Raw genomic sequence first — 25457 nt, 5'->3', positions numbered from 1 at the left:
ACATCTCAGAACAAGAGATGGTGGCAAAAAGCCAGTAGTGCTCTGAAATATCTTTCTCTTTTTGAGTGTTAAAACAAGTGTTGCATGTTGCGTGTTGAATTTTAAGGCCCTGTAAAAGTGCAGTATTTGCAAAATGTAGAGACGCAGCCTTGTTTTTACATTCATTGTCCATTTATAGCGGCTCCACTTACCATATAGGAGCACTTTATAGTTCTACAGTTACAGACTGTAGTCCGTCAATTGTCAGGATCACCACAGAGCAGGTTATTATTTGGGTGGTGGATCATTCTCAGCACTGCAATGACACTGACATGGTGGTGGTGTGTTAGTGTGTGTTGTGCTGGTACGAGTGGATCAGACACAGCAGTGCTGCTGGAGTTTTCAACACTGTGTCCACTCACTGTCCACTCTATTAGACACTCCTACCTTATTGGTCCACCTTGTAGATGTAAAGTCAGAGACGATAGCTCATCTGTTGTTGCACAGTTTGTGTTGGTCATCCTCTAGTCCTTCATCAGTGGTCACAGGATGCTGTTGGCTATGTGACTGCAGTGCTGAGAATGATCCACCACCCAAATCATACCTGCCCTGTGTTGCCCCATGTGGGACGTCCTGACCACTGAAGAACAGGGTGAAAGGGGGCTAACAAAGTATGCAGAGAAACAGATGAACTACAGTCTGTAATTGTAGAACTGCAAAGTGCATCTATATGATTTTTGCGTACATTTTGCAAAGGCTGCACTTTTACAGGGCCTTTAAATTCCACACTCAACATGCAACGTGTGATGTTGTTTGTATTATTACTATTATTATTTTATGTTGTATATTACTTCAAAATAAACTATTTAGGGTTCAAAATATTCAGGCTTAAAATTGAGCATTATCAGTCATTTAAAAATGATCTGTCTGAAGTGACCTCAGATTTTTCTTTTGTTCTTGCCCTGCTTTTGTCTTCCTCTGTTGTTTCTCCAGAAGGGTGTGATCTAACCATCCCTGAGACTTCAGACAACAGTAAGAAACTCATGGTGAGAACGCGCAGCAAGAGGAAGTTCCTCTTCAAGGTTCCCGAAGAGGAGCGGATACAGCAGAGGAGGTAGGAGAACTTTGCCCTCTGGTCATGTTCACACGATGACATCCTATACAACAAAGCCAATGGATGAATGTTTCGTATCTGTTTATCCAACAGGGAGATGCTGAGAGACCCAGAAATGAGATCTAAGCTGATTTCCAATCCCACTAACTTCAACCATGTGGCCCACATGGGTCCAGGAGATGGAATGCAAGTCCTCATGGACCTGCCTCTGGTAATGGCTTTATTCATCAGGCTTAGACACTAGGAGGTTAATAGCTCAAGAGACTGTTGGATGATGGTTAGGAGAACAGGACTGGATTCAGTGGCATGCGGTACTAGATCAGCACACCAACACTGATCAGTGAACAGAGGCCCAGTGACACAATAGTTATCCCACATATTATTGTTAATTTTGTCATTGTCATAAGAAAACCTCCCATCTGTGAAGCAGCATTCTTATCTTACAATCTGCTGATGTAGCTGACAAGATTTTGTTCAACACAATTATCCAGTTCGATTCATCCATTTATTATGAAATGTTTACACAATGTAAAGAGCAGCTGCTACTTTTACATAGTGCGAAAAAATGCAGTTTATAAGGTTTTCTTAGGACAATTTGTTCTTTGAAGTATCTTGGACAAGAGTTGTAGTTGATAGCCTTGCTTAGGACTTGAAGAGTCCACTGAGGCTTCTGGAGTCACCCTAAGGTTTGTGGCATTATACAACTACACAGCACTGTATCCTCACTCCTTCGCTGCTCACCTTGTCTTCTTTTTCTTATGCTGTAGTAGCTTCCACTTTTCCACCCTCCCACCCTTTTCCTCCTTCTTTCTGTTTCACTCCTTTCCTTCTCTCTTTCCCCCTGTGGTTGTGGATTTGCTCTGGTCTCTGGTTGCCGTGGCAGCAGCCGAGTGAGAGTCCTTCCCCCTCATCCTCTCGTCACCACGCCCTGATCTCTCCTCCAACCAACTTTGAGCACGTGTATCACATGAGTCCCGTCTCTGCTGGGTTCTATCTGCAGAAAGAGCCTTCCTCGCAGCAGAGCCTGCCACAGCTCTCCTCCTCTTCCTCCTCACCCTCCACCTCCTCCCTCGGAAGGGTAGGCTAGCACCCCCTTTCCCTCTCTCCATCTGTGCCTGCCTCACAGCCCCCCTTCCCTTCTTTTCCCTTTCTTTTCCCTTCTTTTTCCTGCCTTGGTCATTCGTGTTCTCTCTCTCTCTCTCTCCCCTTTTGTTTTATGCTTGAAAGCTGTAGCCTGTCTGCAGAGGCTTTGTAACCATGTTTGTTTTTTTGTTTTGTTTTTTAATTGTTCTTGAGCTGATCATTCAATAAATTGACTCTGTGAAATGGCAATCAAGTCAGGCTAGTAATAGGGGGACAGTCCCCTTCAGCTGCCCCATTCCACAACTTTCATCAGCATCTAACTTACCTTAAACAGGTCAAATATTTGCCAGACATGACCAGTCCACAGTTAGTATTGTTTCTTAGTCATGGTTGTAATAAACTTTTAACAACTCAAGTTTATGAGCTTTCTAGAACAGTTATTTTTCTGCCTCAGCACACCATCGAGTCCCCAGGACCATGATTAATAAACACTGTTTTAGCAAAGTACAATTAAAAAGTTCACAATCCTAAAAAGAACATTTAGTGTATGACTCTCTCAACTGTGGTACTTTGGCCTCCAATGTACGTACACCAATCAGGCATAACATTATGACCACCTCCTTGTTTCTACGCTCATTGTCCATTTTATCAGCTCCACTTACTATATAGGTGCACTTTGTAGTTCTACAATTACAGACTGTAGTTCATCTGTTTCTCTGCATACTTTGTTAGCCCCCTTTTATCCTGTTCTTCAGTGGTCAGGATCCCCATGGACCCTCACAGAGCAGGTAGTATTTGGGTGGTGGATCATTCTCAGCACTGCAGTAACACTGATGGGGTGGTGGTGTGTTAGTGTGTGTTGCGATGGTCTGAGTGGATCAGACACAGTCCTGACCACTGAAGAACAGGGTAAAAGGAGGCTAACAAAGTATGCAAGGAGGTGGTCATAATGTTACGCCTGATTGGTGTATATGTCCATTTGGTTGAGATGTGATTGAGCCATGGAACAGTTTGCTGTCTCAGTCACATTCGTGATTAAAAACATACTTGTGTAAGGATAAATATTAAAGCACTTGCTGGGGTTGGGCGTCCACTTTTTTTAATACATTCAAGCCTCTCTCCAGATAGTACCGTGGTATACAGTATTACATTGGTGGGCGTAAGTATTCGCTGGTTGGTTCTACATTTTTTTTTGCCTTTGTGCCATCTCCTGTGGCATTATTTCAAAACCTAAAACAATCAAATAAAAAGTTGGGTTTGCATACACAGTCACCACATAAGTGCGCAACCCATCATTCAATAACTGTCAAACTGTCAGCTAACAACAACAAATCAATGTTTAAAAAGTGCTGCTGACTAGGAGACAGGATCTGGTTAGTATTAGCCTAACTAGCATGATAACAGCTCTGCTCACCACATAAGTCTAAATCAAACTGCAGCACTACTAACACAAGTTTAGATAATAATGGCTTAAATCTGAGGGAGCAAATTCAAGCATCTGATGCTGGGAAGACAAATGTGCAACGATAACTTGGTGAGAAGGCTGCCTAGACAAACAGCGCCACACACCACAGTACAGGTCAGACAGTGCTGTCGGCTCCACCTAACTGATGCTCATGTTATAATTGGTGTTGGAGTGACAGCAGATGTGTGTGTGTGTGTGTGTGTGTGGTTGTTAGGCGTCACTGAGCCTCTAATGTACATATGTTTTACTTAGGTATTTCCTGGTCTTGATTTAGCGGCAGACAGACAGAAAAAGAAACTTAAACTGGTTTGGTATGGCCATGGGAACCATTTGGCTCTACAGTGGAAAAGAGTCCAGTGAGCCTGTAAACAGCATCTTTGAAGCAATTACAGGGTGCTGAAATTTGCGATGAGAATACGTTAAATGCAAATAAACTAGACTAATTGGCGAACACGTAGCACAACCAATCAGGGCCTTCTCACACCACCAATCTGAGAGCCCATCATCCTCTGTGTATCCCAAATGAAAATGGGTGGAATATGTATATTTGGCCATTTACTAGATAGACATGGAACAGAAATCTGATAGGTATATAAATAACCACGGTATATCTTATTACAGTTATACTGCCCAACCCTAGCATATGTTTTTTTTTTGTTTGTTTGTTTGTTTTTTTGTTTTTCTGCATGCTATCACTGAATTTGGTAAATCAGTGATAGAATCAAACTTTACATACTAGTCAGAACAGTACAGCAAGAAACAATATCGTATCTGATTTAATGTATATGGAGTTACTTTGCCACTACAAAACTTGAGTGCCTTTACAGAGCACTGGTATCAGATCAGTGCTCCATGTCTGCTGATACCCTGAATTCAAATATCAGTATGGTCTATATTGTGAGAGAAAAAGTTGGATCACTGTGTCGCTGTTTTGTCCAAAAACAAAACAGTGTGGAGAAAAAAGTGAGACGAGTTTTGAAGACGGTATGAAGACCATAAACACAAGCCTTTCACTTACTTCCTCTGTGTTTTAACTGTCTGTATTGTGTGCCCACTGCTACAGAGTGTGATGCCCTCTTCTCAGGATGATTCAATTAGGGAAAAGCCACGCCCCCTCTCTAGTATTTCACGGCAACAGAGGAGTAAGACTCACATCACACGTACTGCCTCAGGTTAGTCATGTCTCACCACTTCCTCCCACGCACACACAAATGCTTATCATGCTTGTCATTTATGTTGCCTTGATTTTGTGAGAGTGCCAGTCAGTATTAATGTTTTTCATTGGTTGCGTGTGTATTTGTAGGGGGTGGCGATTTTATTGGAGCCGGGTCATCTCGCAATATCTCAGATCCTGATCAGGACTTTGAGAGAGAGGTAAAAGTCTCTAAATGCAGTCTCTTCTCAAGGAATGTACTCAGGTGCTTTGTCAAATGGTGCTTCTATTTTATTCTGTCCTGGCTCTGTCAAGTAGGCTGTTTTAATACATGATTTCTTGCTATTGTTACAAGCTTCGATCATATGTCAACCTCAGGCACAAAAAGAGTTCCGTGTTTTTGGGTGCCCTGGTTTTGTGGTCAGCAATAACTGCCCCAGTTCTCAAAGTAAATCACAGCTGCAGTAAACCCTCAGGCTCTGCTGATCAGTCACTCACCACGGCTTTAAAAGAGGCCATTAATAAATTAAGAATATGCAGAGGGTGAACACACAAAGTTGTTTTTTTCCTCCCTTAGGCCTCATTCATATTTTGTCTGTTTACCTTTTAAAAACATAAAATTTTTACTCATCCTAAAAAAATAAAAATAAAAATATCATCCAAACAAATGTGTTTAAAAAAAGTCTCCATCCACATGAGAAAAAAGAACGACTGAATCAGAATCGCTCACATGAGCAAGTCAGCACAGTAGAGGGCGATGATACTTCATAAAAACTGATGTCATAAACCTCAAGAACAACACTGTGAGTGTCCATATTGTGCACATTATAGCGCACAGCAAAGATGAAGGCAGGGTGTTCCAAGCAGCAGGCTTTGATTTGCAGGCCTGCAGACCAGTATAATTACTTGCCTTACACAGTCTGATTTCTGCCAGACAATACAAGCTTAAAAGGCTAAAGAAAGCCTACAGCTTGCTGTCTTGGGGTTGTGTACATTGCTATGGCTACACCACTGTCTGTAACACCGTTACATAGTCTTGATCAATCAGAGAAGCTGCCACCAGGTTTTTCTAGCTTTATGGAGTTTTTTCCAAACCCGACTTTGGTTAATGATTTCCAAGTTATGTATCTTTAAAATCATTGAGGCGTTGTAATATTCACAATTGACGCCCATTTAAAAGAACTGAACATAGTTCCGACACGTCTGCACTACATTTTAATGAAAACATAAAGCAAAACTGAGCAAAATTCAGGAGGCTAAAATGTTTTCCTCCTTATTTTGATACATGTGAAAAGGCCTTAGTTTTCATAGTTGTATTTCTCACTTAGTGATCTCTTCTTGTGTTTCCCTGCAGCCTGACTCAGACTCCACCAAACACTCCACCCCGTCCAACAGCTCTAACCCCAGCAGCCCCCCAAGCCCAAACTCCCCCCATCGTAGCCAGCTCACCCTGGATGGCCTGGAGCACACCCTGGATGGCTGATAAAGAAGACTGCCCTGTTTCCACCCACCTTCACTTTGAAACACACTTTCCTTCCCACTGCTCTCCAGTCAGTTAGGACTCGCTACAAAGTGCCAAGATTCAGACTCTCATCTCCCGGTTTCATCTCTAGACACCTAAGACACCTTTACCGCCAAAACTCTTCACTCTCCAGGCTGCTTGGCTAGAGAAAAAAATCCCCTGGACAGAACTGGGAAACCGACATACAGTCGGAAAACTTCTGTGATGTGCTCCTAGTGGAGTGTGCTGCCTGGCTCATGCAAAGCGAGCCTGGATGAGAATCAAAGCTCCTGCCATGTCTGGCATCTGGATGTGTGTAAAGTCTGCCCCCTGCTGGAGCAACGGTGGTAGCATAGCTAACAGGGTCTAATCATCAGTATGTTGATTTTTGATTTATCTCAATTCCATGTCATGCTCCTGTGAGGGTTTCTTTTCTTTTTTTTTAACTCAGAAGATGAATGGGTAGCTAGCAGCTGCCAGGCAATTAAAAATGTCAGAAAATCTATGCTCACAAAAAATATCTGTAATCATGAACTGCTCTGATCGTGAAAGAGACTTTCTGTTTCGTAAAATTACACAAGTGAGGGAAAATAGACTTTCCTGTTTTTAAGTGTATAATATTTCAGTGGATATGTTCACTCATCATGTGGTGGTAGGAAGGACCTGAGGGACTCTTAATGATTCTGCAGACCAAGGACAAGGACGTAGCTGGACCAGTAATGAAAAAGTTTTTTTTGCTGTTCTTTATCAGTGACCGTTCTCTACGTAGTCTGAGTGCTGGCTCAGAGCAGTTACAAAGAGGCATTGACACTTATCAGACTGGGGATTTTAAGCCAAACAAGTGGGCACTTTTATTGTAATGTAATTCTTTTTTTTTCCCCCTCCCAGATCTGAATTTTCAGGCAGCCTTTGTAATATCATTGTTTTAACCTAGACATTTGAGACAAAACATACTTAACTGGTGGAACACTGCACATTACCACAAAGAAAAAACAAAAGAAAAAGAAACTGAACAGTAATAAGACTTTACATATAGATAAGTGTTTTAACAAGAGAAATGGCACACAGCTAAAAGACCATACTATTCATAGGATTTCAATAGTTCTTCTGAAACTGCTGCTGCTGCTTTTATGTGCTATGTAAAGAAATAACTATGTGATCAAGATTCTCACCATAGCCATGCTCAGTCCCTAGTTTATAAATTGTTGCATTAAGGAGTATCTACAGGCGGCCCTGTGCGAGTTTCTCGAACATAGACGTTATCATAAATGTGGAACGCTCATGTACGTGGTGGAATCAGAACCGCAACATGAGAGCTACAGGCATGACTGTCATATCCATTTTCTCACTAGCGTGCCTTCAGTGCCATTTTGTGTTACAGCAACTCTTTGTCCGCTAAAGCATTTCAGTTGTTTTTAACAAGACAGGCTAATGGTGATGTTTTATTATTTGTGTTCCTCTCCCCCCCCTCCCTGAAACACTGTATGAAACTTGCACATGAACATGTTTTAGTCCAAGGAAATTTCTTTTGATTTGTGTTGATGGTCTTTCTTTCCTGTTCCTATTCCCCCGTCCCCTCCACCTGACTTTTCAGCTTCCTTAAAAAAAAAATGGGACTTTATCCTCAAAACACTACTGCTTTTACTTCAGAAGAAACAAATCACACGTTGAAATCTTTGTAATTATTGAATTGTTAGCCTCATAAATTTGAACAAACAATAAAAAGAGTATCTGTCGTGTGTTTTTGTTGTCAAAACGGTGTGTGATATGGAAGTGTTGAAAGGGGCTGGATCTGCACCTGGACATTAGATAGAGAACAGGGCCCAAAACAGGGAGTTTGTTCAGTTAATTATGGTCAGATATTATCATTTATGCACAATGATTCAGGCAATGAATCAAGGTTGTGTGACTTTGTATAATCTGATGCATGTGTGCTGTATTCTTTCTTATATATACATACATACATACATAGATCTTATGTCAACATTTGTAAATATCTGCTCATCCACTCATCCAACGTTTCTTCTGAAATTAAGGGATGATTGAATATGGATCACAAACATATTAAGTGGTGCTCCATCACTTCCAAGAACACAGGTGCACTGCTCCACAGCCCAGTGCGCAGGAGTTTAATATCCCTCTCAACACTTGGCATTGGGCATGGTGACCTACACTCATATGTGGCTGCTACAGAGTGTCCCATTCTGTTAGCAAAGAATTTTCCAGGGTTGTCTGGATACACTTTAAAATACAGGACTGGGTTTCCAGTCCTGAACGAAAGAGAGAAGTTTGGCAAAAAATCTAATGTACACGGTCTTTCACTTACCCCAGATGTGGTTAATCAACAAAGACAGGTTTGGGTTCCAAATTTTGCTTCCTTAGTGTAGAACTGGAGCTACAAGGCCAACATTGCAAACAAACACTAGTACTCAATAGTCACCCAAATTGTTTCTGTGAAAATACGTCCTCAAAACTTTTCTCAGCCTGTCTAAAACCACGTGAGCTCACACAGACTTGGGCCACTGAGTTATGAAGATAGACAAAACCACTGCACAATGGGCAGACATTTCAGATACCCCCAGGGCTGGTGTTCACAAAACTGGACTAAACTTTGATCAGATCCCTTTGACTGTCAGTGACACAAATTCTGATCAGCGCTCTTGCTCCGACAAACTCTTTTCTAAAGTGGCCGCCTGCAGTTTTGTTCATGTTTATACTTTATATTAAGTCTTTCTGTGTCCTAAACCACCACTGAGAAATCTGCGCGACCTTAATAAAGACCTGAATACGGTTTGATTAGGATGTAGGATGTTTTGTCGATGTATTTTCAAAGAAACGTGACTAATGCGTTGTAGTCTTTGTTAATTATGGTATTCTTGCCGTTCCTGTTCTAAACAAGCTAAATTAATACCCCAAATATGGCTCGGCCAATCGACTACATTTAGAAAAAGTGGAAATTTTATAGTGGTAAATTAAATTCTTCGTAAATTTAGACTACAAAAGCTTTTCAAAGGCAAATCTGCACTGGCATTCAAGACTGGCTTAATCCGTCTCAGGGAAACTGACCCATGACTATTTAAACATGTTCACTGCGGGGAATCTCGAGTTCCAGATGGGCACCAAAACACAAATGTAAAAAATACTGAAATGTTGCGGAGATTTTCGAACTTTTATTTTGACAAGCGTTGAGAAGGATGGCTTACCGGAAGTGAGTGACTGACGTTTCATGGTTTTGATTTCCCTTCAATATTTCGAAGGTAAGTCGGATTTATGATTTTTGGTTATTAATATATGGCTGTCCAGGCTGCACTCAGGCGACACGTTCATTATATCGTATTTTGTCTTTGAAACACTTTAGAATATATTTCTGTGTTGTGTGAAAATAGCGAAATAAAGGCTTGTAGTGCAGGATGACAGCTCGAAGCAGCCCCACAGATCCTCAAACGCCTCTTCGGCAATATTAGAGCGCAAACTTAAAGATGGACAGATAGTAATGAACGAATAAAGAATAAGAGAATTATGAACATGAGCTATTTTGTGAAGTGAAACGCACTTTAAACCCTGTTTTCAGCAAGCTGAACCAGTCATGGTGAACAACAAGGAGGAGGCAGGCGAGTTGTTTTGTTTAGGTAAACAGCTGGTGTTACTGTATAATGTGATGCCTTGTTGTGCACATTTGCTCCCGGTGTAGATGACAAGACCCAAACCAGAAGATGATGAATACTGGAACAGCTCCAAATTCAGTGCCTTCACGTTTGACGACGAAGACGATGAATTTACAAAGGTAAGCTTAAGCAAAGCACCCTGTGCTTCAGACTCAGAGTCTAGGCCAGGGGTATTTAATTACAATTCAATAAGGTCCAGTTAAAGAAAATTTCCTCAAGCAAAGGTCCGGAACATCATAATGTCTAACTTGCATTATGATTCAGTGCCATATACTGTATATAATGAAGTAGCCTAGTAGTTGTATCAACATCTTATGCAGTCAACAACTGAATGTCAAATCAAATAAAGTACAGCTCAGTAATATTTCAACAGTATTTATTGTCAGTTTTCTGTTTTTAGAGCACACCATGTAAAATAATATGGCTCACTTTCTTCTCCGACTGCTGTGTTTTGCCTCGTCCCTCCCCTGCGTGTGCATCACTCATTCGAGTCGATTAAAATAGGACCACCCTGTCGAAATTAAATAATTTTCCATAGTTTAGCAGTTATAGGTCCAGGTCCGCATAGGAGAGCGTCTGGGTCCAGACTTAGACCGCGGTCCGCCTTTTAGTGACCTCTGGTCTAGGCAGTTAAGGATTTCTACTGTCTGTCACAAAGATCATATTTCTGAAAAAAATTGATGTAATATTAAAGCGCACAATAAAATAGTAAAAGGAAAGGTTTAATTCCTTTTTGTTTTCTCCCCCCTCCCCCTTATTCAGCTGAAAGAATCAAAACGTGCAGTGAATAGCATACTTGTTGATGAAGATGATGACGATGATGATGATGTGGAGAAGGTCAGCTGGAGTGGGGAGCCCATTGGAAGTAAGCCAGACTTCACTCGCAGTTTTCTGCTTTTATCGCAGCATACACGATATGTCCAAAAGTATTGAGAGACCCCTTCCAATCAGTGGATTGAATCATCACTTAAATGTTCCAACATCTAGTGCAAAGGTTTCCCAAAAGAGCAGAGGCTGTCACTGCAGCAAAAGAGGTGACAAACTCTCTATTATTGTCATTGAATTCAGAAGAAACATTAGATTAACAGTTGTCTACAATATTTTGGACACTTTAAGCTGGTTTCCCAGACATGCATGAAGCCTAGTCTTAGACTAAATTGCATTGTGAATCATGAATTACCACTGAAAATAATTTTTAGGTTAGGCTTAGGGGAAACTGGTCCAGATTGTGTCTTTTCCAGTTGCATTGGGCCATTACCACTGGGGCTTGTTTGTTGGATTACAGGTATCACCTGGTCTGTCAAAGAGACAGCTTCCAGCATCCGTTCAGGTGGAGAACAAAGCTTTCCAAAAATCGACACCACCCCTTCGTTGCCTAAACAGGGTTCTGGTTACTCCTTAAGTTCCTTGTTCAAAGGTAATCAGCAGGTCATATGTTGTTTTGACTTGGCAAAGGCCTACGTCTGTGTTTGTGTATTTTTTTTCTCATATTATTTATTTCCTACCTTTCAATTTTTTATCTCATTAGGAAGGAGCAAGCAATTCCAGTCTTTTTCTGAATGTAAGTGCAATGCAGACCTTTGTCATCAAGACTAAAGGAAGTGTATTCAGATGTACTGAATCTGTTACATTGAAATCTCTCTTTTTTCTAGCTTTTTCTGACACTTCTACCAGAGCATATGCGCCAGAACTGCGCAAGCCAAAGTCAGAGTGTAAGGTGTGTACCTACTGCCCAAATGTTAGTCTACTTTGTTTGGTGGGGTTGAGCTTATGTGTGTGATTTAGTCACGATTACAGTGGTGGAATGACATTAACCTGGCTGTAATGAACTGTGATTGCAGGACTATATGAGTGACTGGAGTCCTGAGGAGACAGTTCGGAGAATGCGGAAAGGAAAGGTATGGGCAGTCTAGAATAGGGCTGAGTAATATGGCCAAAAATCCTACCATAATATATCAATTCAGGACATTTGATATTGAGAGTTGATGATGATCATTATATACATTTGCAAACCCTGTAAACATATTGTTCTGAGATGTTTTCCCCCAACTATGAGTCTTTTTCATGCTGAGTAATTTCAGCAGTGAAAATAATTAGCAAAACTGGCTCACTGGTTTGTGCTGTTTCAAGTGGACGGCTACACTTCTCAATCCTGACCTTGTAATATCGCCACCTGGTGTTCTGAAGTAGCATTTTTTTGTTGTTTTTGTTTTCAAAAATAAGTATAATTTGTGCGACAAATATCAGAAAAAAAAATTATTTCTATTGTCCTTTTTTGGCTCAGACTTTGTAAAGAAAGTAAAAGTGGAATTTCAGAAAGAACATTTCCCATTCAAAGCTGCCATGATCACAGTAATACTTACATAGTCCTTTGTTATGATCTTAGTTTTCATAATTTATTTTATTTTTTGGTTGTTTATAGTGTCATTAAACCCATTAACATTTTTGTGCAGGCGTTTTCCCTGGAGAGGTTTCGTTCTCTGCAGGAAAAATTGCTGCTCCTGGACGAGGCGGTCAGCGAAAATGATGGCAATGTCATTACTGCAGTAAGCATTTCATCTCATATTTCAGTTACACCTTGCACAGATGTTACCACACTGGTAAAGAAGATGCTTGCAGGCGTTCCAGTTATCTAAAACTGGTTATGACTGACCATTGTTTAAATGTGCATTACTTTCTTTTCTCATAGGTCTTAATATATTTAAAGAAATCATTAAGTAAAGGTGAGTGGTCATTATTTATGTACTTTTTTGTACTAACCATTAAACTAAGATTCTAACATTCAACTAAATATCTAATAAATGTGATTGAATTTTAAGTTAACTTGTAAGTAATGGATTTTATTCAAGGGCCCATATCCTACATTTTTATTGTATTATACTTCTTCCTTGAGGTCCACTTATAACATTTGTGTGGTTTTATGTGCCAAAAAACATAATTTCTTTTATTATTTTTTTTTTTTTTATTTTTTTTTACTATTTTCCAATCTCTTAGAATTTAATAGGCTGTTTTGATACTGTGCCTTTTAAGAGTGGTATATATAAATGAGCTCTGTTCTGATTGACTGCCCTGTATTGCACCTCATTTAAAAAGCAGTCTTGCCTTGGTTTTACAAGATATGGGCCCTTTAAACCTAATCCTAAACCTAATAATAAACCTAACCCTAACCTTAATGTTGTCGTTTCAGGTTTGTTTATAATTTAAGCATCTGTAGCTATTCTACAGCAGACAAAATAAAGTGTAACCAAAACATCTTTTATAGTGAAGAGCATGAAAGTAAATGTGATGATAATAATGCCTTTGCAGAAATCCTCTTCCGGGAGTTAATGTTGAGAGAAATAGCTTTGCGGCATTATGTTCACTATCTGAAAGAGATGGGAGAGCAGAAGCTTTTGGTGGAGCTGATGAAGTAAGTCAGTGCTTTGGTTCTCTTTATTTCCTTGTTGATTAAGAGAGATTCATTGTAAGACCTCTCACATTTTTTTAACCTTATTTGCCTGTGCCTGTGTTTGGTTGAATTTGAATAACTGCCATTCTTTCCGTTATACTACTGTAATCAGCTCTTATCAAATGACTTTGTTTGATTGTAGGGCCCTCGGCAGAACAGAGGATATGGCGGTGAGTGATGAATACTGTGTAGCTCTTGTTTAACAACTGCCATCATAATCAAACAAGATATACTTGTGTTCTCATGTATTTTGTATATTTTTGAGCTTAGCAGAAAAGGGGAAGGGAAATAAATGTCAATGAAAATTTCTGACTTAAACTTTTCCCTAATTGTTTGCTCATAACTAACCAGTGTGGCATTGAAACATATTTATATAGCACACTGATATCACCATACATTGTCACAGGAACATAATACTGATGTTTTTTTCCCCCAAATATACTTGTGTAGTTAATGCAGTACAAGGAGCATTTGAATATTAAGGATGAAGGCCGAAGACGAGACTTCCTTAAAAACTGTCTAAGGTATAAAAAAAATAGTTCCGTATAAATCCACATAATGTAAATCACATTGGTGTAAGGGGCTTACTGTCGCTCTGTATCTTTCTGTCAGTCTCCCTTTCTCACAAGATGATGCTACTCATGTGCAAGATCACTACACACTTCTGGAGAGGCAAATCATCATAGAGGTGAGAGCTGATATTTTTGTCAGAAGCCATGGTGGAAACCAAGCAAGACTCTGACTCAGAATACTTCAAGATAGCACTGTGGTTTGTCTGTGTAACCACACTTTTGTCTGACCTCTCCCTCTAAAACTGCGATGATGTGACACGGCCGCTATTTTCTCATTCTTTCTTGTTTCTCTTTTTAACTTTTCTGTATTTCATGTTTTTCTTCTCCTTTTTTTCTCTCTAATGAGTGTAGAGGGGGTGTGGGTGGTTACATTTTGCTCCACTACTGGAAATGTGCTGTAGAACTGTCCAGGGGAGTGGAGAGGGAAATGAGAAGGGCATGACACTTGTGGGTTTCTCGAGAAATGTGGCGGGTGGTCACAACCTAAATCGCAGTACTCTTTTTTGTTGTTGTTGTTTGTTTTTTCCTTGTTCTTCTTTTTTTCAATTCAATGAAATGGACTTCAAAATTCACTCGATTTGTGTTTGTATTAAAACTTACCTTTTAAAGGTGAAATGGATTTTTAGGCACTAAATATGCTATTTACATAGCCACTGATAGTCACATCAGAAGTTCCACTTGAAGAGAAATTTAGATTTCTCAGTTCTGTCTAATATAAAATTAGCTGATACCTCATTTTGTGTTTTTGTGTTTTCTTTTCTAGGCTAATGACAAGAGGGGAGAAGCAGAGATTTTTAAGAAGTTCCCAAGAAAGGCTTCCATCTTAAACATGCCAATTATCACCACTCTGTACTACTCCTGTTTCTACCACTACGGAGAGTCTGATGTAAGCACTTTTACTGCATTTTTCACATTTCACCTTGAATTCAGTCGCAGTGTTGGAAATGGACTAAATATGGATATAATTATGTATGAAGTGTGTTGAATGTCTAAAAGTTTCTGGACACCTGCTTATCCAGCATTTATTCTGAACTTTATTTATACTGAGGGTATAAATAGAGAGTACCCATTTTGTCACACTAACAGCCTCCAATCTTCTGAGATTTTACACTAAATGTTGGGACATTTCTGTAAGGATCTGATTGAGTTCAGCCACAAGAGCATTAGTGAGGTCAGGAACAGATTTTAGATGACTAGTTCTGGATCACAGATGCCCAAAGGTATTCAGTGGTGCTCCATCACTTCAAGGAATGCAGTTCCACTGTTCTGCAGCCCAGTGCTGTGTGGCATTGGGCATGGTGACCTTAGAGTCATGTACAGTTTCTCCAGAGCATCTTATTCTAGTGTGTGTACAATCAAATGCCAATGGGTGCCCCTTAAAGAAGCTGAATTCACAAATTAAAAATGGTGTCTGGATACTTTTGGACCTACCATGTATTTGTTTATGTATCCTCAGCCATACCCTACAGAACCTTATACACAAACACTAAATCAAGTTTGTCATATGTTTTTACATGCAGGGTACTTTCAGCAGTCCAGCTAACATCAGGAAAACATTCAGGGTAAGGCATATTGCTCAAGTCCTATCAACTTGCTGGAAGCAATAGTTTTTTTTTCCTTCTTTTTAAAGTTTACTTTTGTCCTTGCATTCACTTTCAGTGAACTGTGTTGGTTTTGCTGGGAAACTATTGACACAAAGATCACAAAATGTTTTCATTGGCAGATTTCAGAAAAGCAGTACATCCTCACAGCTCTTGGAGCAAGGGCAAAGTTGAAATCCTGGTTTGATGTGGATAGTTTATTCAACACCAAGAACTGGCTGGGTTACACCAAGAAGAGATCCCCCATCGGCTTTCACAGAGTGGTGGATATCCTGCAGAAAAACAACGCCCCTGTACAGGTCCGTCTCTTTCAGTACTGAGCTTCTTTCACTAGGGGGAGCTGTGTGATGTTTAGTTGGCCATCTATCATTGTCATTGTCATCTGTCATTGATCTTATCAGTTCGTCTTTTCTATTTAAGTGAGATGTATGTGTTTTTAACGTTTACTGCTTGTGTGAATATATGATGTGGAATATATTTTAAACTATGTGAGTCTAACATGCATAGACATAGATGCATACTGCTCACAAAATATGCTCTTGTACACCAGACCAGGGTTGTTTTATCGTGTGACACAGAGATGTTCATTAATTTTTTTATTTTTCCTCAGTTGTGTTTCTACACTGACATTCTTAAAAAGGATCTTACATGATTCTTGGCATAAACATATGGTTCTAGGAAAAACCTTTGGTGTAGAACCATTACATCATGTGGAGGTTCTTTAAACGTTAAAAAGACTCTTTGCACACATCTTGTTAACAAAAATGATTGTTTAAAGAACCATGTGTTGAAAGTAGAGCTGAATGATTTTGGAAAGATAATGGGGTCTAGTCAAGATGGATGGATGGATGGATGGATGGATGGATGGATGGATGGTCCCGAAGGAAGTTTAGCAAATTATTTCTGACCAATATTGCGTTTGTGATTTAAATGCAATTATTTTCGACTTGAGACTTGAACACTGAATGACAGATTGACAGTTGATAAGCTCTGTTAGATCACATATCCCCACTTAAAGTTTGTTAACACAATGCTGAAGAATGCCAGATATAATTAAAATTGTAGCTCTTGTGATTTGAAAAATTGATTTGATTACAATATAAAAACAATGAATTGTTCAGCCCTAATTGAATAGTTCTTTACGGGGACCAAAAGTGGTTCTTCTGTGGCATCCATCTAAAAAACACTTTTTGCCACCTTTATTTTTAAGAGTGTGGATAAGCGATAGCAACAGTATACACAAATTTGGAATATAAATGTGGTTCAGATCAAATAAGGGTCTTTCATTTTAACCTGTTTTATTTATTCATTCAATCCTTTTTTTTGTTATAGTATATATTTGAGTGTCAGTGCTGCTCTCTCTCTCTCTCTCTCTCTCTCAGGTGTTGCAAGAATACATGAACCTGATTGATGACCCAGAGCTGAGGCTCAGCCTGGCTCAGAAATATAAATGTCATGACATAGTCATTGATGTGAGTTTATCTACATTATTACATTTAGGCTGACACTTTATATCATCATTCATTTTTTTCTTGTTTTCTATGAGCACATCCCAGTTTACAGAATAATGGAGCTGTTTTTGTACCAATCAGACATACAGAGACCTGAAAGACCGGCAGCAGCTGATTGTGTACCGAGGGAAAGTTGAGCGTGGCTCAAAAGAAGACAAGAAGATTGAGGAGCTCCTCGGTAACATGGTGAGAGGAACTGTGGCCCCATGAGTAACACATTCAGAAGTAATTTCCTGTCACATTTGGGAAATAGGCATGCAGACGTGCAATTGAACTGACCTCGGAGTGACACCCTTTAAAGCTCCCCCACAATATTCCACAATGGCAGCAAAATTTTAATAAACGCATGCTCATCGTGCTGTCATTCCTGTTGTTCCTTTTATTTATAGTTTCTGAAATATAGTCACTACTATCAATAGTAGTATGTACTGTATGTACAAAAGTATCAAGACACCCTTTCTTAGTAGTGAAATCAGCTACTTTAAGTTGCACCTATTGCTGACACAGGCATTCAATTGTGCACACACAGCTTGTGTTACCTCCATAGAAAAGCACTGTCAATAGAATTAGACACTCTGAAGAAGCCACACACCAGCCTAAGGTCATCATGCCTAGTGCCAAGCGTCGTCTAGAGGGGTATAAAGCCCCCCAGCATTGGGCTGTGGAGCAGTACAAATGTATTTTCTGTAGTGACGGAGTTTCACTGAATACCATTGGGATGAGTTGGAGTGGTGTTTGTGATCCAAAACTAATCGTCCAACATCGGTACCTGACCTTACCAATGCTTATGTGGCCGAATGCAACCAAATCCTGACAGCAGTGTTCCAGCATGTAGTTTAAAGCCTCTTCAGAAGAGTAGAGGCTGCTACTGCAGCAAAGAAAGACAAACTCTCTGTTAATACCCTTGATTTCAGATAAAATGTTGGATGAGCGTATATCTACTAACTTTTGGCCTCATAGTCTGTCATCCACTTTGCATTCCTCTGAATTGAAATGACTTGACAAATACTGAACTGGCTGTGGTAATATGTCATATTTCTGAATTTCAGTACAATCTGCTGACACACTTTTCTCTCCTACAGCAAATCAGATGGAAGAATTGACTCTTGTGTACCCTGCAAATTTGAGGACGACATTTCGAAAAACAGACGTTTTGAAATGAGCCTACTCGGAGGCTTCAGCTGACACATGGCCACACTCCCTAAAAGGACCTCAAAAGAAAGGCTTTCACTATGTCAATTTCACCATCTGAAACCAGCCGTGGTAACTTTGCCATGATAGTGAAGCATTGAAAAAAACGACACCTGGGTCATGGATAAAGAAACGTTTTATACTTCCTTTATTATCTTTGTCCTTATAATATTTCCATCTTCGTCTTTTAATTTATAAGCTTGTTATGACTGTAGAGCTGCCAAGTGTCCTTTTGCCAATGACAGCTGAACACTAACATGCATTTTAAGGAAAATTAAAAGTGCAATACCAGGAGCTGCTCAGCACTGCACGGATACCACTGTATTTAGTCCCCACTTACAATGCCATGTGTCTCTGTTTTGAACATTCCTGATCAAAGGCTTTTTGTATCAAAAAGGTGAAAATAAAATTATTTAATGAAAACTTATTTAAACTGACAAATCCCTGATCATGCATAGTCCAGACACTTTTTGTTTACGCTTAGCTTTGAAAGAGGAGGAAAAAAATTACAGCTTGAATAATTTCTGGACGAGTTCTACTGTAAACCAATTTGCAGCTCTTAATTCATGTTGATACTGGAAAGCTTTGTACACTATTCCTAAAGTATCCAGAACTTTTTAATTGAATTCAGTGCCTTTAATGTGCCCTCATTGCTGAGGCATTCAATTTGGCACACAGCTTGTATAAATACTCTTGATTTCAGAAGAAATGTTGGATAATCAAGTGTCTACATTTTTTTAAAAATAAAAGGCCAGTTTCCTTAACCCAGGTTAAGTCTAAGGTGAACACTGACACTGCAATTTAGTCCAAGATGTCTTAACAAAAAGGGGTTTTATATAATACCAAAAAGGTTATATGACAATAATAATAATAATATGATATAATAATGGTGGAGTTTTCAAAACTGTGATTTTTAAAAAACACAACAAAACACATTGGGTTCCAAGTATAGAGAACCATTTATGTGTTCAAGTGGTTCTTTGAGTTGTTGCGGTTCTATATACAATAGCATTAAAAAGTTCGAGATCACTGTTTTCAATGAAGAGAAAAAGAAAGTTGCACATAAATGTATGAAATTCTCTTGTGATGCTGGGTGTGTCAACAGAGCCTAGATAGGATCTGTCCACAGTGTACCACACAGCAGGAGTGTTGATTGATTAATCCTTGGTCAATTTATTCTCTCTGGAGAAACCTGGTTTTTACAACCACCCATCCTGTATTGTGATGAGCGTAGCTGTGACCACGTGACCAGACTAACTCAGCCTGTGTGAAAGCCACAGCGACAGTCTCTTCAGTCCGCAGGAGACATACGTTACTGCACTGAGGCGCGTGGTCAGTAATGAAGACTCGCTGCTTTGAAGAGAAGGTTAGCTAGCAGCGCTTTCTTCAGCACTTACAGGTAACGTTAGTTTCTTATACGTTCACTCAGTAGTGATATATTGGTACAGGATTTAGTGTAAGTGTGTTTTTGAGTACAGTTTTCACTCCCATCAGACGTCACTTACTGAAGTTGGTACTGAGGACTGTGTTGCTGAGTTGTCCTGAGACCCCTGGCCAGACGTCTTTATTCGCGATGACGTGTGAACTTAACGTTCAATTGATCGGTAACGCTTCGCAATGCGGAAAACTAGTAACAGCCTACTTCTTCTCATGTAGCATCACGTTGAATTGACATTAGTTGACGGCTGTGCTTATTTGTCTATGCTGTAAAAAGTTCCTCAACCTTTATAGGAGGTTAACGACTGTCTCAGGCGATAACATCCTAAATAAACTTGTCTTTTGGCTAAAAGGACGAGCAGGCGCTGTTGTGTCCTCTTTTGTGTAGTTTCGAATGCCTTTGTTGTCCAGAGAGTAAAATGGGTTATGATATTTGAGGTAAACAAAAGATGCTTTAATAGTTAATGAAGCCCATTCCGATGTGTAACATACTTCTCGCTTACATTTGCCTTAAATATAATCGCATATCCTCATATAGTAACGGAAGCGGTTTCTGCGTTCCTGAGACCCCACAGTTCTCAGAGGTTTTGTTTCTTTATTTATTAGTTTTTACCTCAGGCTGAGTCGAGTGGCTCTGAAAAGCCCTCGTGCGCTTGAGCGGTTCCTGTCACTCTTCTCACCCTAATGAGAGCAGACAGGTGAATAAAAAGCTCTTTTCTTGGCCCGAAATGTATCGTGTCGCTCTTAACACTGCTGAAGTGTAAGAATAAATGGACGGAGGGCATGGAAAAAAAATGAAGGCAGAGAGGGGTTTCTAGGGCTTCTGTGTGACGCAGTCATCTCCAGCTATTACTAAGAGCTTCAGATGTGCTATAAGGTCAAGTTGTCAGCCCTGCCCCAATGCTTTATTTAGAAGAAGCACTGAATGATGTGAGCAATGCTGTACTAGTGATGTACGTTAAGTGTTGCTTGGTGGTTGTCAGAAAACCACATTTTCATTTCTGAGGAAACATAGTGGAACGTCTCAGTTGCGTGGGCAGAAATAAATGTTTGGGTGGGCCTTTATATTTTCCCTTCGATAACTTGATGCATTTAAGTACCCAAACATTTATTTCTGGGGCAACATAGTGTAACTTCTCAGTGGCGTTGGGCAGAAATAAATGTTTGGTTAGGCCTTAATGTCTTACCCTTGATAACTCAATGCATTGACGTAACATTAGACGTTTATTTTGACATTTTCACAAAGCTCATCAAAAAATTCGTAATAGAAGAGAATTGTAAGTACCAATTTCATTTAAAATGACGTATTTTAAATTTGTTTTTTTGTTAGAAAGTGACACACTCTATGGAACAGAATCTCACTTTTAGATGTCCCCAGTTCTTTTATTTGAACTGCAGCTGGAGCTTCAAATTTAAACACTGGCACACTCATAATAACCTGAAGGCTTGAAGCAATGGCAGATAGCAACAGTTCTTAAGCAGCGAATGGAGGGCTGAGAAAAGAAGGTGGAGCTTGGGTTTTGCACTAGATGGAACATTGCTTTGAGAATTTGATTGCATTCAACCACATGAGCATTAGTGAGGTGCTGATGTTGGATCAAAAACACCATTCCAACTCATCCCAGTTGTACTGGATCAAACTCCATCAGTCCAGAGAATTCAGTTCAACTGATTTAATGCTGGGGAGCTGTATGGCCCCTTTATTGTATGTTGGCTGTTGACTCTTCATGAGTGAACCTCTATTTCTAATCACTGAAGTGATTTGTTAATTCTATTAGGTTGTTTCATTCTGTTTCATTTCATTCAGTTCATTCACCATCACTTCCACTTTTCAGCGGGAGATGTACTGGCATTGCTCGTAATTCGTAATTAGGTCTACCCAGTGTTTCCACCTACTGAGCTCATTTGCTGCACTAATTTATTCATTTGTAGTGCAAAGCAGCTCAGCCTGACAAAACTGTGATCGATTCAGACATGCTCCAATTGCAGTTTCCACCAGTGGAGCTCTAACTCCATTGTGGCACCTGTCACTCACTCATCTCAGACCGATGGGTAAATTAGGCCGCCTGTTTTCTTTCTTTTTCCTGCTGCTTTCCCCATCTCCGCAGAGACTAGATGAATATTTCAGCAGCTGTCTCGTTAGGCTGGAGGCGAAGGCACGGACAAGAGGAAGCTCCTCTGGCTTGAGTGGGGGGTTGTTTTGTGCTGCATCGCTGAAAGTGGGCTGGTGCGCAAGGATGCTGTGGTCTTTATTGTCACTGTCTGTCACTGATCTGGGCTGGTTAAGGGTGAACCCCTCTGTTGCATTATACTGTTTTACAGACAAGAGCCTAAATTCATGAAAAAAGGAACTGGACTTTTCGTTCTGTTCCCCTTTTTGAAGTTATAGTGAGAGTGTGTTGAAAAAATGCAGTGAAAGAAACATATTCTTCTTAAAAATGAGTGCCTTGCATTGTGAGTTTTGTTTAGCTAGTCGGCATTGTATGTGTGTGTGTGTGTGTGTGTATAACATTGGATCTCTAAAAAGGTAACTATACAGGACAAGGAAATATGTTCTTAACTTTTAATGGTAGTAAATGGAGAAATATTTTTTCCCAAGTAATCATGGACCATTTCTGTTTGTTCGTTCATCATGAAATTTTTACACAACAAAAATGGCAACTGCCTTATATATATATATATATATATATATATATATATATCATATATATATAAGGTGTGTGTGTGTGTGTGTGTGTGTGTGTGTGTATATATATATATATATATATATATATATATATATATATATATATATATATATATACATACACACACATTTAGTTTTTATTTTCTTCCAATATGTTAAACTCAGCAAATGAGCCATAATGTGCAATAAAATTGAAACATTCCATATTTTGCCATAAGTGTATACTCTGTAGAGGATGTGTTAACTTATTTTTAGCAAAACAGGTCCTTTAGATTTACAGCATTTGGAACAAAACTCGTCATCTATATGTCTTTTGAGCTAGTTTATCGAAAAAAAAAGTTTGGTAGCAGATTTTTCTTCTGTGTTCTTTAGCCATTGCATGGATTTGTTAAATTGCATCACCAGCTCACCTGATTTAATTAAAAGGTTGAATAGTCAAACTAGGCATTGATGGTTTACTATTGATAGTTACAAGCAACACTGGTCTTCCTCAAGGAGATGTTTGGAAATGGATAAACAAGCACAGTGACATAGAAAAAAATCAATACTTTTTAGATTAATGTTTTGTGTTAATGTTAAGTCTAATGTTAGTGTTTTTCTGAGCAAAAGACACAAACTGCCTAGGAAAATATCTTTTTAAAAAATAATTTTCTCTGGTGCCTACAACTTTTGCACAGTACTATATATGTATATGGGTTTTATATAGTGTTATGGATAGAAACCTATATTATGTTATTAAACAGCAGTGTAGGAGACAATGGTACAACCCCCCCCCCCTTCTGTGAAACAAGGTCCACAGCCAAGTGAAACCCACATATGAATTAAGTGGGGGAAAAATATGGGGAAAAAAGAAATAACAATCATAAGGAAAGAAAAAAAAGATTAATATAACAGTAAACAAGTACAGCAGTAAGTAGTGTGGTTGTGGTTATAGCTCACCTACATGAGCAGAAAGGTGTTTTCTCTTTAGCTGTTTTTAAAATGCTCTTTTTTTCCTTGCTTCTGTGCCTGGCTGTAGGGACCATGCATGAGCGGACTGTGACTCAGACCTCTGTGACAGTGATGAATGGAAACGTGAATCTGACCTGTACCACCCCGTACAATGAGGACCGTATTCCTCTGGTGGTGCTGTATAGTGTGGTGCTGATCGTGGGCCTGCCTGCCAACCTGGCCACCATGTACCTCACCTATCTCCAGGTGCGGCGTAAGAATGTGCTTGGTATCTACTTGCTGAGCCTGTCCATCTGCGACTTCACATACCTACTGACGCTTCCCACATGGGCCATCTATGTCAACGGGGGGCACCGCTGGCCCTGGAGCTCACTGGCATGTCAGGTGACTGGCTACGTATTCTTTACCAACATGTACATCAGCATCTTCCTGCTCTGCTGTGTCTCCATCGACCGTTACGTGGCGGTGGTCTACGCTGTGGAGTCACGGGGGCTCCGGCACCAGAGACTCGCCACTTTGGTTACTTTGACAATCTGTGTGGTTGTAGGCCTAGGCCATGCTCCTGTTTTTAACATGCCTGAGGGCAATGCTGCCATAGGAGAGCGTCACTGCTTTGAGCCAAGCCAAAGCACAGCCACCATCACAGGCTTCAACTATGCCCGCTTCTGCCTGGGCTTCTTTGCCCCACTTGCTGTGCTGATCTTCACTAACCGGGCCATCCTTGCCAACGTGCGGGCCAGCACTGGTCTACGACCCTGCCAGAAGGACAAGGTGCGCCTCCTGGCTGTAGCCGTGGTGTTGCTGTTCATGGTCTGTTTTGGTCCATACCACATCATCCTGCTAATGCGTGCAATTACCTACCACTTCCCCCACCTGCAGGAGGACTGCCACTTTGAGCGGTGCGTCTACACGCCCTACACCATCTCGCTGGGCCTGTCCACCATCAACAGCGCCATTAACCCTATCCTGTATGTGCTGTCCAGCGACAATATCCATAAGGAGATCCGGAGCTGCGTGGCTGGGTTTTGGACTCGCACTGCACTCCGCCAGCGCTCCACAGAGAGCAGCCAGCACAAGATGCAAAACTCCAAAAACTCTTCAGACATGCTTCCTATACAGGACCAGGACAAGACGAGGACTCCTACACCATGCTAGTTTTGCAAGCATTAATGACAGTATTTCACGGCACGTCAAAACATGCCTGTGTTGGAGCTGACAGGAAAGATGATGAAAATGGAAAAAATACCAAAAAGTCAAGCTTTTGCTTCAGAAGAAATTCTGCCTGGAAGTGAGTCAGATGATGAGTGGACAGTATTACTGCAATATTTGGACAATATAAGGACAATTACAGCTTTGGTTTTTTGAGGTTTTTGAGTTTGCTCATTAGCAGCTATTTCCCTAGCGTTAAGCAATGTGAACGTATCACAAGACATTGTGTTGCAATAAGCTTTTTTGAACATACCGTAGCTATCGCCAGTGTTTAATAAAACACTGACCAACTGCATGTTTCATTAAAAAGGGCTTTAGACCCAAGGGGTATAAGGATTCACTCTATTATCCGGAGACTGCAAGTTCATGTTTTTAATTACATTTCGTTTAAGTATGGCACTGTTGTTTTGCTGGAGCATTGTCTGTTCCAGCTTATTAAAATAAATTATCATGATACGAATCGTGAAAATGTCATCTAGTATCACGATATGCACTGCTATACTTGAGTCTGTTGCTGATTTCTAGCATACATACAGTTACATACACTCCTTGCAGTTTATGTCCAAAGATAGTACTAGATTGTGACTATAGGATAATTTGCAGTTGTGCACATTTATTTCAAATTAAGTTTTCAGTGTGTTTTGTCATGATTATCATAAACAGTTGAAGATGAACTGCATGCTCTCGATATCAGTGTCTCAATTTTTAGTGCTGTTTTTCTCTATGTTCTCGAAAATGCCTGAATATTCGTAAAGATTTATTTGTTTGGTAAGTTAAGCCTAATTCCCAAACAGCTTTGGGAATTTCTTTTCTCTATTTCTGAGTGTAATGTATTTTGTTTTTATGCATTTATAATCTTTTGTATAACTGTGGTTTTATGCATAAAATACA

General features: G+C 39.9%; 3 protein-coding genes across 6 annotated transcripts in view; all 3 read left to right on the top strand.

The window, feature by feature from the left end:
• The window catches only part of cdc42bpb (CDC42 binding protein kinase beta (DMPK-like)), a 65754-nt gene extending 57719 nt beyond the window's left edge, over positions 1 to 8035 (top strand). For 2 of the 4 annotated variants that reach the window (XM_036581642.1, XM_036581645.1), the window contains 6 exons: positions 973 to 1093; positions 1187 to 1304; positions 1977 to 2171; positions 4705 to 4813; positions 4945 to 5015; positions 6149 to 8035. In XM_036581642.1, coding sequence (XP_036437535.1) covers positions 973 to 1093; positions 1187 to 1304; positions 1977 to 2171; positions 4705 to 4813; positions 4945 to 5015; positions 6149 to 6277 — 743 coding nt within the window. In that variant the 3' untranslated portion in view covers positions 6278 to 8035. The remainder of the gene's footprint in view (positions 1 to 972; positions 1094 to 1186; positions 1305 to 1976; positions 2172 to 4704; positions 4814 to 4944; positions 5016 to 6148) is intronic. The other 2 variants (XM_036581643.1, XM_036581644.1) reach the window with 2 other exon arrangements.
• A 1433-nt stretch (positions 8036 to 9468) lies between these two features.
• Positions 9469 to 18710, top strand: vipas39 (VPS33B interacting protein, apical-basolateral polarity regulator, spe-39 homolog). Its single transcript, XM_036581640.1, has 19 exons — positions 9469 to 9552; positions 9987 to 10079; positions 10723 to 10825; positions 11246 to 11377; positions 11489 to 11521; positions 11613 to 11677; positions 11802 to 11858; positions 12414 to 12506; positions 12650 to 12683; positions 13267 to 13369; positions 13551 to 13578; positions 13859 to 13932; positions 14021 to 14096; positions 14744 to 14866; positions 15501 to 15542; positions 15704 to 15880; positions 16964 to 17053; positions 17174 to 17278; positions 18175 to 18710. Exons 2-19 carry the CDS (start codon positions 9987 to 9989, stop codon positions 18193 to 18195), a joined length of 1449 nt encoding a protein of 482 aa, XP_036437533.1. The 5' UTR covers positions 9469 to 9552; the 3' UTR covers positions 18196 to 18710.
• Positions 18711 to 19589: 879 nt separating this feature from the next.
• Positions 19590 to 24705, top strand: gpr132b (G protein-coupled receptor 132b). The gene is made up of 2 exons (XM_036581641.1): positions 19590 to 19682; positions 23425 to 24705. The coding sequence occupies exon 2, from the start codon at positions 23430 to 23432 to the stop codon at positions 24510 to 24512; it is 1083 nt and encodes a 360-aa protein (XP_036437534.1). The 5' UTR covers positions 19590 to 19682; positions 23425 to 23429; the 3' UTR covers positions 24513 to 24705.
• Positions 24706 to 25457: the final 752 nt, after the last annotated feature.

The sequence above is a fragment of the Colossoma macropomum genome, unplaced genomic scaffold (genome assembly GCF_904425465.1).
Source record: "Colossoma macropomum unplaced genomic scaffold, Colossoma_macropomum, whole genome shotgun sequence".
NCBI lineage: Eukaryota > Metazoa > Chordata > Actinopteri > Characiformes > Serrasalmidae > Colossoma > Colossoma macropomum.
This window is presented reverse-complemented; position numbering and strand designations above follow the sequence as displayed.